Source organism: Panthera tigris, chromosome B4 (genome assembly GCF_018350195.1).
Source record: "Panthera tigris isolate Pti1 chromosome B4, P.tigris_Pti1_mat1.1, whole genome shotgun sequence".
NCBI classification, from domain to species: Eukaryota; Metazoa; Chordata; class Mammalia; order Carnivora; family Felidae; genus Panthera; species Panthera tigris.
Window position 1 is genome coordinate 75,056,067 of NC_056666.1, and position 10,649 is coordinate 75,066,715.

General features: G+C 51.0%; 1 protein-coding gene across 1 annotated transcript; it reads right to left on the reverse strand.

Annotated features, from left to right (window-relative positions):
• Positions 1–2,569: 2,569 nt before the first annotated feature.
• RND1 (Rho family GTPase 1) lies at positions 2,570–10,009 on the reverse strand. The gene is made up of 5 exons (XM_015540308.2): positions 9,801–10,009; positions 8,938–9,025; positions 6,199–6,308; positions 5,202–5,336; positions 2,570–3,664 (listed from the first exon to the last, which is right to left on the reverse strand). Exons 1-5 carry the CDS (start codon positions 9,918–9,920, stop codon positions 3,419–3,421), a joined length of 699 nt encoding a protein of 232 aa, XP_015395794.1. The 5' UTR covers positions 9,921–10,009; the 3' UTR covers positions 2,570–3,418.
• Positions 10,010–10,649: the final 640 nt, after the last annotated feature.

Here is a 10,649-nt window from a genome sequence, read left to right on the forward strand (position 1 = left end):
GGCTCTCCACTCCCAGAATGGAACTTAAACTAACAGACCAAAGGTGTAGACTTTTAAGAGCAGCAGCTACTAGTGTTTACTGAGAATATTTCAATAGAGTGCCCAGCTCTGTGCTGGTCACTTAACTTGTATTACTTATTTTACTTATTTCTCATAACAGTATGAGGCGGGTATTACCATCATTTTACTGATTAATTATGCCTTCAATGGCAACACAGTTAAAAGAATGAACACAGCGTTCAACTCCAGGTTCATTTAACTTCAGAATCCATGGTCTTCCCCTAATTTCTAGGCTACTGCTCTTCTTTAAAGATGAGTAAATTGAGACCCAGAAAGATGATGAAGTTTGTTCAAGTTCATAGTGCCAGAGTTCCCCTAGTGCTTGTGCACAACTTTCTCATGACACATGTAAGACATTGCACTTAGGGGTGTGCCTGGGTGGCTCAGTTGGTTAAGTGTCTGGAGTCTTCATTTCGTCACAGGTCGTGATCTCACAGTTCATAAGATCGAGCCCCATGTTGGACTCTGTATTGACAGCGCAGAACCTGCTTGGGATTCTCTCTCTCCCTCTCTCTCTCTCAAAATAAATAAATAAACATTAAAAAAAAAAAGACATTCGCTTAAAGGATACTCATATGCTTTGTCCTGCCCTGCTAGTTCTTTCACAAACATGTATCTTTGGAGATAGGGACAGAGGGACTACGTTGTAGTAAGGACCACAGGTAGAGTCTCCTATTTAGGTACAACATGGCTAGCAATAAGGAGCCCATGGGATTATAGTTGACATTGAGACCCAGTTTGAATACTGACTCCATTACATACTAGCCGTATGGTCTTGTGCAAGTTATATAACACTCTGACTTTTCTATTTCCTCGTTTACAAAATAGGGATCATGATATTTCTTGCCTCAAAGGATAGGATAGCAGTTAAAAAAAAAAAAGTGCATGTTCTGGAGTCTGGCTGCCTGGATTTGTTTCCAGATTCTATTGCTTTCTAGCTGTGTGACCTTGGGCACGTTAACTAACTTCTCTGAACTCAGTTTCCTTGTCTGTAAAATGAGGTAGATAATATCCCATAGGGTTGGCACAGGAATAAGTAACATAGAAAGAACTCATAAGTGGGCGCCTGGGTGGCTAAGTCGGTTAAGCGACTGACTTTGGCTCAGAGCTTGGAGCCTGCTTCGGTTTCTGTGTCTCCCACTCTCTGCCCCTCCCCGCCCTCAAAAATAAATAAACATTAAAAAAAAAAAAAAAAGAGCTCATAAGTGCCCCTGACCCATAGTAAACATTTAACAAATGTTAGCTATTATCATTTATCAGGTTAAATGTGATAATGCAGGTAAGCTCTCAGCACAGTCCTGAGTACATAGTAAGTACTCAATACATAGTTACTTCTTATTTCCAGCACACTATGAAACTTGGAAAAACGTGTCTGAGAGGGATGTTAAGGCTCCTGAGCTGTCGACAGGCAAATGGAACCGGGAGGTGAAGAAAGCAGAAGACATTACCTCTCCTTGAACTAGGAGACCACAACCCCAGGAACCTCCCCTCAACCTGGGCTTCAGTCTGTCCCACCTTCTGCAGGGGTTGGAATTTCAGCAGCTTGGATCCTCTACTGATGATTTCACCAAACCTTGTCTTTGTTCTCTAGACTTTCTAGGGCAATGGTTCTCAACCAGGAGTGATTTTGCCTCAAGGGCCACTTAGCAATATCTGGAGACACTTTTGGTTGTGAAAACTAAGTGGGGGAGGGTGGGGCAGGAGGTGGGGGAGGGCAAGGTCCTACTGCCTTCTAGCAGGTGGAGGCCAGGGATGCTGCTAAACATCCTTCGATGCATGAGACAGGCCCCAGCATCAAAGTATTATCTAGTCTAAAATGTCATTAGTTCCAGGGCACCTGGGTGGCTGTCAGTTGAGCATCTGACTTCAGCTCAGGTCGTGATCTCACGATTCGGCGGTTCGAGCCCTGCATCAGGCTCTGTGCTGACAGCTCAGAGCCTGGAGCCTGTTTTGATTCTCTCTCTCTCTCTCTCTCTCTCTTTCTCTCTCTCTCTTTCTCCCCCTCCCCCGCTCATGCCCTGTCTCTCAAAAATGAATAAATGTTAAAAAAAAATTTAAATGTCATTAGTTCTAGGGTGCCTGGGTGGCTCAGTCAGTTAAACGTCTGACTCTTGGTTTCAGCTCAGGTCATGAACTCACGGTTTGTGGGTTCGAGCCCTGCATCGGGCTCTGCACTAATGGCATGGAGATTGGAATTCTCTCTCCCTCTCTCTGCACCTCCCTGCTCTCTCTCTCTCAAAATAAACATTAAAAAAAAAAAAGTGTCATTAGTTCCAAGGTGGAGAAACCCTGCCCTAGGGCTAAGGAGATCTTCATAAGCTTATTGGACTTGGGTAAGGTTTGGGTCAGGTAGTGTTTTGGGGGGAAAGGAGATCCTTGTTGGAAATGCCAGGGAACAGCGGAGCCAGTCACTCTGCAACCACAGAAAGGGCCGCAGGATAACTCCTTCCTCGGTATCAAAGACCAAACAAAGGGGAACAGAGAAAGAAACAAAGAAAACGGAGCCAGCTTCTTTATATGTGTTATATTTTTCATTAATAAATAGGTTTTCTTCTTTAAACACAGAACATATAACAGATTGAAACACTCCCCCCTCCCCCCAATTCCAAAGACAAGAGTCTATAAAACAAATGCCAGCTGTACTGCCCTAAGGGCAGAAAAAGTCTGGTGACCCCCACCCAGCCCTGCCCCCTGCAGCACCACCACCCCCACACTGCAAGAGAAGGGGGTCTGGGGCTTCTCCCCTGGACCCTGGGGACTTAGGTGAGAAGCATATGAATGTATGATGTCACCTCTCCATGAGGCATGGGCTATGCAAAGATGAGGTTTCCTTCTCATTGGCTCTGACCAGCTCCTGCCCTTCTCATTTCAGTTATGAAGCACCTGGGCTCAGCTCCCAAGGGAGCTGCCTCTTGGCTTCCCCGCTCCACTCCTCTGCGGCCTCCTCAGAGGGGACGGGAAGGGCTCAGGGACCCCTCCCATCCCCTGGCCCGCATGGAAGCGCTGTGGAAGAGGCATGATGCTGAAGGTGAGGCTCCTATAGGCCCCCAAGCTCATGAGGCCAGCATGCCCCCCACACCCCCACACCTTTCCTTCCTCTGGAGCAGGGGACACTGGGGCAGCCGCCCCCACCACAACCTAGTGCCTGGCTTGGGGTGTGATGGTTCTTTCTCAGTGTCAGGTCCTCAAGCCGGGCCTGGCTCTTTCCTCGTCCCATTCCTGTCTCCTTCCAAGCCCTCACCGTGGCTGTCTGAAAAACTCGTGTCCAGTGTCCTAAATTGTCCCGTCCTCCCTCTCCCCGTGCCTCTGCAACCCAAGGGAGGAAGTGGGAGGTTGCCTCCCCTCTCCAACCCCCACTTCACATAATGGAACAGCTTTTGGCCTTTTCCTTCTTGAAGGTAGAAGAGATGAGTTCGGAACGACTGGGGAGGTGAAGCAGTCGCTTGGAGAGGCTTCGGACAGGGCTCTTGGGGGGCACTGGGCTGGGCTTGTTCAGACACACCATGGACGCTGTCCGGAAGATGCTGTGGATACTCTTTTCTGAGGTAAAAGCCGAGCCTTCCAGGTAGATTTCTGCACCCAGCTGCTTGGCTATTGCACAGCCCTGCAGAGGGGGTGAGGTCATGAATGCAATCGTCCAAAATGGCTCTGAAACCCTGCCTTCTGTGCTTAGTGGTACTCCCCAGGGCTACTCCGGATGGGACCCAACAGCCAGTCTCCCATCACCACCCTCTGCTGATTATTTTCCACAGGTACCTGTAACACTTTTAAAACCATATGGATACCAGACCAAGTAAATCTTGCGGTAGCGCCTAGGCATTGATATGTTTTTTTAAATATATATATATTTTTTAACGTTTTATTTATTTTTGAGACAGGGAGAGACAGAGCATGAACAGGGGAGGGTCAGAGAGAGGGAGACACAGAATCTGAAACAGGCTCCAGGCTCTGAGCCGTCAGCACAGAGCCCGACGCGGGGCTCGAACTCACGGACCTCGAGATCATGACCTGAGCCGAAGTCGGCCGCTTAACCGACTGAGCCACCCAGGCATCCCGGCATTGATATTTTTAAGAGCTCCCCAGATGATTCTAATGTGAACCACTGGTTTGAAAGAAATGGTCCTGTGTTCCCAAGTGCAAAAGAAATTATCCAGGGGCGACTGGGCGGCTCAGTCAGTTAAGTCTCCGACTCTTGATCTTTGCTCAGGTCATGATTTCATGGCTCATGAGATCAAGCCCTGTTTCAGGCTCTGTGCAGAGCCTGCTTGCGATTCTCTCTCTCTCTCTCTCTCTCTCTCTCTCCCTCCCTCTGTCCCTACTCTCCTCTCTCTCTCTCTCTCTCAAAATAAATAAAATAAACTTAGAAAAGAAAATATCCAGGAATATCATTAAAAACGCAATTTCTTCTTTTTTAAGATTTTTTTTTTTAAGTAATCTCTACACCCAACGTGGGGCTTGAACCCACAACCTTGAGATCAAGAGGCGCGTGCTGGGGTGCCTGGGTGGCTCAGTCGGTTAAGCGTCCGACTTCCACTCAGGTCATGATCTCGCAGTTTGTGAGTTCGAGCCCCGTGTCGCGCTCTGTGCTGACAGCTCGGAGCCTGGCGCCTGCTTCGGATTCTGTGTCTCCTTCTTCCTCTGCCCCTCCCCCACTTGTGCTCTGTCTCCCTCTGTCTATCAAAAATAAATAAAATACAAAAAAAAAAAAAAAAAAAAGTCAAATGCTCCACTGACCGAGCCAGGCAGGTGCTCCCAAAACACAGTTTCTGTATCTTTCTCCCAGAGTGACTCTATAGGTATGTCGTCTGGAATTCTAACAGGCACCTCTAGTGATTCTAATGTAGGTGGTCAACAAAAAAAAAATCTGAGAAATACTAGTACACACAGGAATGACTCATCTGCCAACCTATAGCATAAATCGGGGTAAGTAGTTACCTGCCACCTCTATTTAGGTGACTGATCTGCTGATTACAGATGGCCCCCCAGGATACCAATCTCCCTTGCCGCAGAGAGAGTTTGAGCAAGGGCTATATTTCAAGTCCTTCGCCTATAGCTTTCTCCACCCCACCTTTAACACATGCATGCTCATAGACACACAAACACACACACACACACACACACACACACACACACACACACACCTGCTCGTAGGAGATAGGTGCCTGTTTCTGGTGGGACAGCTCCATCAGTGTGCTCAGGTCTGTTCGCAGGTCTGTCTTGCAGCCAATAAGCAAAACGCGGGTGCTAGGACAATAGTCCAGGATTTCTGTCCTCCACTGAAGAGCCATGTAAGAAGGGAAGGGGGAAGGAGGAAGGAAGAGTCAGTGGCTAACCTGCAGAAACCCAGTTGGCAACATCACACACACCATCCAGCTTATCGGCAGCCCAGCCCTCCCTGAGTCACAGCATCACCAATGCACTAATTACATCATCTTCCTGTGAGGCCTTTGGGGCCACAGGAGTGCTGACCCAAGAGCCTGTCCCCTCATTCAACAGCCCGGTTCACAGGGGCAGAATCTCCTCCCACTTTCTGCCAAGCATCTGGGGCCTGGATCTGGCCCCTCAACCCAGTCAAAGAGCTTCACGAGACCAGAAAGCCAGGAGGGATCGGGAGGAAACCAACCAGTCTCTTCCCAAGAAAAGGAAATAATCCCAAAGTATCCTGGGAAGTAGTCCCACAGGGTATTCTGAGACGCTTCAGTATGGGCAGACTCTGCCACCCAAACCAGGTGTTTCCTACCAGCATTTCTGCTCACACCTGCCTGCCTTGCCCAGTCCCACTGGGCCTGGGATCAAGGTCTATAGACACTGCCTCCAAAAGACCCCACCTCCAACCCTCAAACCCTATCACTGAAAGGTTCTGACTCTCAGTCCTTCACCTCCTGAGTCTTTAATACCACCCTCCCTTGCTGGGCCCTTGGCAGAGCAGTATAGGATATGGCAAAGCCAGGAGGCAGAGTGGGGAGAGATCTGGGTTCCAGTCCCAGAGCTGTAGCAAATGGTTATGGTTTCGGGAAAATCTCTTCCTTTCCTGGCCTCAGTTTCTTCCTGCTCCAGAAGAGGGGATTGGACAATGAGGTCCCCAAGATTCTTTCTTGTTCTCAAGCTGAGTTAGAGATTGCAGTTATCCAGACTTACCTTCTTGAGTGCACTATCCACTGTCTCCGGTCGGCTGATATCAAAGCATAGTAATACTGCATCTGAGTCGCTATAGCAGAGTGGACGGACGTTGTCATAGTAGGGAGATCCTGGTATGGAGGAGAAAGAGCTGATGGTGACATTTCCCCTTCCCTACAGGCTTAGGCCCAGAGAGACCCGGGAATACCATTCTTGGCCCTTAGGTTAGTTGGCCCCACCCATCTCCCAGGGGAACATGCTACAGCCTGGAAGCTTGGGACCTGACCACCTGCCAGAAAGCAGTACAAAAAAAAATCATTTCCTTAGCCCTGAAAAGGGGAAAGGGGGAAATAAAAGGGAGGAGGGGTGGGTAGAATAGAATTTGGATCTCCTACAGGGCGCTTAATTTAAGGTCTACCATTTTTCTGAATCCCAGAGGAGGATACTCCCACCCCTGCAGAGACCAGGGCTTGTGTAAGGTCTCTTTTTTAGAGTCTGCCTGCTGCCCTACGTCTGCTCCTTGCTTCTGCTCCAGGGTCTCCCCAAAGGAAAAACAAACCTGCCTGTTACATAACTGGCTGCCCTGCTTCTTTGCCATGGGGTCAGAACTCTAGGAGGCTGGCAGGAGAGGAAGAATATCATGAATTCATTGCCCTACTCCTCCCTGCAAAAAGCTGCAGCCCCTATCCCCCAAGATCTCAGGGAGGCAGTTTCAAAGATAGTAGCACCAAAGGCTAGGGATTTAGAGGCTCGAGGAAGGGTCCTTCACTGGGAGGGCAGCAGGCATTGCAGACCCAGGTGGTCCAGTATGGGAGAATGCTAGGGGCTCAGCCTGCCCCCCTCCACCCTGGGGAAGGAACAGTAGCAGATTTGGAACTCAGACAATCCGTGCTCAGAATAGCAAGCAGCCCCTCTCCCTGCACCACAATCGCCATGGAAACTGGGGGGAATCCAAGCTGGGGTAGGGGGTTGGTCGTTTAAAAAAAAAAAAAAAAAGAGTAAAGAGGAGTTGCAATAACTGTGGCCCTTCAGCAATCTGCCCCCATCCCTGGTCTGAGGTGGGGTCTTAGCACCGCAGCACCGAGCAAAGGGAGCACTGCAGCAGTGGGGAAGGGGGAGGGGAGGGGAGGAGGCCTCCATTCTGGCTCCAGGCAACCCCCCTCCCCTAAAACCAGCAAGTGAGTAACGGGAACAGGTTCGACCCTGGCCCCTCGGTTAGGAGGGCCCATCCCACACACCCCTACCGCTTCCTCCTTCTTTGTGGGCACCTAATTTGAAGAAAGGAGTTTGAGGATGACTGATAGCCTGCATCCTTTCTGAAATTGGAGGGTGGGCATGTGACACAGGGAACTGACACCACTTTGCTGACTTGCCATTATCCGGACTGGGATTCAAGAGCTGCATTCCACCGGGGGGGGGGGGGGGAGCATTTGGGGGCATTGGTAGTAAAAAGAGATGAGCCGCAGTGAAATTCTGTGAAGACTGAGAGGTGGACAGGGGACAGCAGACGAAATCCCATATATCACGTAGCCAAGCTGCATTCTAGTCGGATCCAGCCAGCATAGCACAGTCCACGATAACCAGAACCCTGCCTCCCAACCCCTGGTGCTGCAACGGAGGAAAGCATACCAGGTGGAGGAATTTTTGTCTTGCTCTGTTTTGGGGAGGGGGGGAGGCATGAGGAGATCTCATTTTCTGTTTACCCGTCCCCTACCCCCAATCTTTTCAGACCTCAAAACTGGATCATGGGAACAACAGCTCTTTGAGGAGTAGGATGGCATATTTATTATATGTAACAGGAAAGCCCTAGTGGCTTACACAGTTCCTCTTTAAACTCAGCCTGAATATCCATTTTTAGAGAGTGGATTTTATTTTCTTTCTGTTATTCCTGGCTTTTAGTCCTTAATTAGGACTCTGAGCCCAGTCTATTAAAAAAGAATTGGGGTAAAGGAGATAATGAGCAGAGATCAGAATCAAAGCAAAGGACAGCCTAGGACCGAGGGGTTAGGGTTGGGAGGCTGAAAAATATTGTTTTCTATATTCCAGAAAGACTGGGCATCTTCTACCTCAGCCCAGTATGGGGGCGGGGGCGGGGGGGGGGGGGACTGTCACAGCCACCCCTCCTCCCTGCCACTATCTACAACCTGACCGTGCCCCATATTAAAGCCATCTCCCCCACCCTCCAAAACATCGATGATGCATCGCTTCATCCCTGAGCCGCAGCAGTATGACAAGTGGAACGGAGCTGCGGCAGGCGGACAGCAGTGACCCAAGATGGAATGCAGGAGAGAAAACTGAGTCAGGAGCAATATTCCCCCAAAGCAGGCTTGTCTCCCGGCCTCAACCACCACTGCCTCCAGCAGCACTGACTCCTGTCTCTCATTTGGCTTTGCTCTGGGGCAGTAAAGGCAGTGGGGGCGGGGGGGGGGGGTGGTCGGTGGGGGGTAGGGGTAGAGAACAGGGAGTGGAAATGGAGAAGCCCTATCTGACAACACCCCAGGTGTAGTCAAGGTTCATTCGTCTCGCCATCCCGGCCCTCTGAAGGAAGGAGCTAGACCCAGAGAAGTGGCTTCTGGGGCTCATCCACTCTGCACCCCTGGACCAGCCAACCAAGCAATCTTCAGGTCCCCTTCTGTCAGTTTCCTGGCCAGTATCATACATACTCCTTCTCCCCACCAAAGAGGGAAACAATTTCCTAAGAGAGCAGCTGTAGCAGACCAGTGGAGGTGGGAAGGGGGCATTTAGGGTTGGCAGTCTTACCTGAGGTGTCCCAGAGACTGAGCTCCACCCTCTGTTCCTCTGTCTCCAAGCAGGCTGTGTAATTCTCAAACACGGTGGGCACATATGTCTGTGAAAAGAGAGGAACCAGTCACACCCTGGGTGCCCCTACCCTCATAAGCCTCTGATCAGTGCTGGCTACACAAGAAGCCACTCACCCTAGTGAGACACTAAAGTGGCAGGGGATAAGGGGCGGGGAGGGGGGATACCTGGGGCAGGAGGGACCACATGGGTCCGGAAGGAGAGGAGCGTAGAGGCACAGGCACTTTGCTCCATGGAAGAAAGAAAGCTGAATGATTTCCAGCCAGGGACAAGCCCCCCATATCCCACATGGTCAGGGAGGCAGACACACAGATTTCTCACAGCTCCAGACTTGTCTGTCTCCCAATTTCAGAGACACAAGCCAATTCGAGCTCTGTATCTTCTCCCACAAGCCCCTCGGACCAGCAGGGCAGCCGAAGCCCGCCTGCGGACATGCTCGCAGAACCTTTGAGGATGGGATGAGGAGACCGGCAGGTATTACGTCAAGGAGAAACCCCAGACTCTGAAATGCCTCCAGTTCCCTCTCCCGAGCGAGCCGACTCCAGGTCGAAGGGAGGTAGGAAGGCATCTGATCGGGGCCTGTGGGTGAAGAGGTGAGGAGGGGCCAGCCAGCGCGGCGGCAGAAGTGGAACAGGTCTCAGGGGAAGCTAAGGCAGCGCGGTCCTCCGGCCGGGCGCCTGAGGATGGGGCAGGCTGGGGTGGCGTAAGCGGCGGGCGGCTAGCTCCCCCGGGCAGGTGGGAGCCTGGCCGCGGGGAAGACAGGCGGGCAAGGAGAAACGCTGGCCAGCAGGCGGGCAGCTCACCTCGGGATAGCAGTCCTTCGCTAACACCTGTAACATCGCTGTCTTCCCGCACTGCACATCCCCCACCAGAACCAGCTTACATCTGGCCACGACTGGCTGGGGGGGCCGTCTCTCCTTCATGACCGTAGCCTCCGCGGGACTTGGACTCCGATTCAGAGAGGAGAGGGTTGCGCCAGGGGCCTCTCAGCACAAAAACCTGGCCGGCTTCCTCGCCGCTCTCCGAATGGAAACGAGGCCGGCACAGCCACCTTATATCTCCCAGGCTGGGCCAATCGCAAGAGGAGGCGGGCTCTGTCAAGGCCAATCCCTGAGGTGGGATCCCCTCCAGCAGCCAATGGTGGGGAAATCTGAGTCAGTGCCCTCTTCTTCCCTTCCCTTTCCCTTAAAGCTGCACCGTTGCTTCCTCTGCAAGGGGATTCCCACGCTGTTTGCATTTGTATTAGGAAGGGGGAGGGGACGTGAAGCAAAATTAATGGTCTTGAGTGTCCATCAATTAGTGTCAAAAGCAAACTGGCCATGAAGGCAGAAAATGAGGTCAGGCTGGCATTGTCCCAAGAGAAAAGCAGGATCTGCCCCAACTATAGACAGGTGGCACCCGGGGTAGGGGGTGGGACGGTGGCCCCCCAGATCTCTGATCTCTTTGTTCCATCTAATCCCCGTCCAAACCACTTCTGGCTTCCTCTCCCAGAGGCTCCTGCTATACTTCTTTATCAGCTCCTGCTGTACCCCTTTCAATGCCCAAGTCTAGAATCACCTTCAAATAAATAAATAGATAGATAGATAGATAGATAGGTCTTCTTGCATCATCTGGAAAAAAACCACACAGTTCCTGACCCAGAGATGGACAGA

Coding starts and splice junctions, on each gene's coding strand:
- RND1 (XM_015540308.2), bottom strand. CDS start 9,920: ATGAAGGAGAGACGGCCCCCCCAGCCAGTCGTGGCCAGATGTAAGCTG. Junction 9,026..9,800: donor CGAAGGACTGCTATCCCGAG/GTGAGCTGCCCG, acceptor CTCTTTTCACAG/ACATATGTGCCCACCGTGTT. Junction 6,309..8,937: donor CAGTCTCTGGGACACCTCAG/GTAAGACTGCCA, acceptor CCTCCATACCAG/GATCTCCCTACTATGACAAC.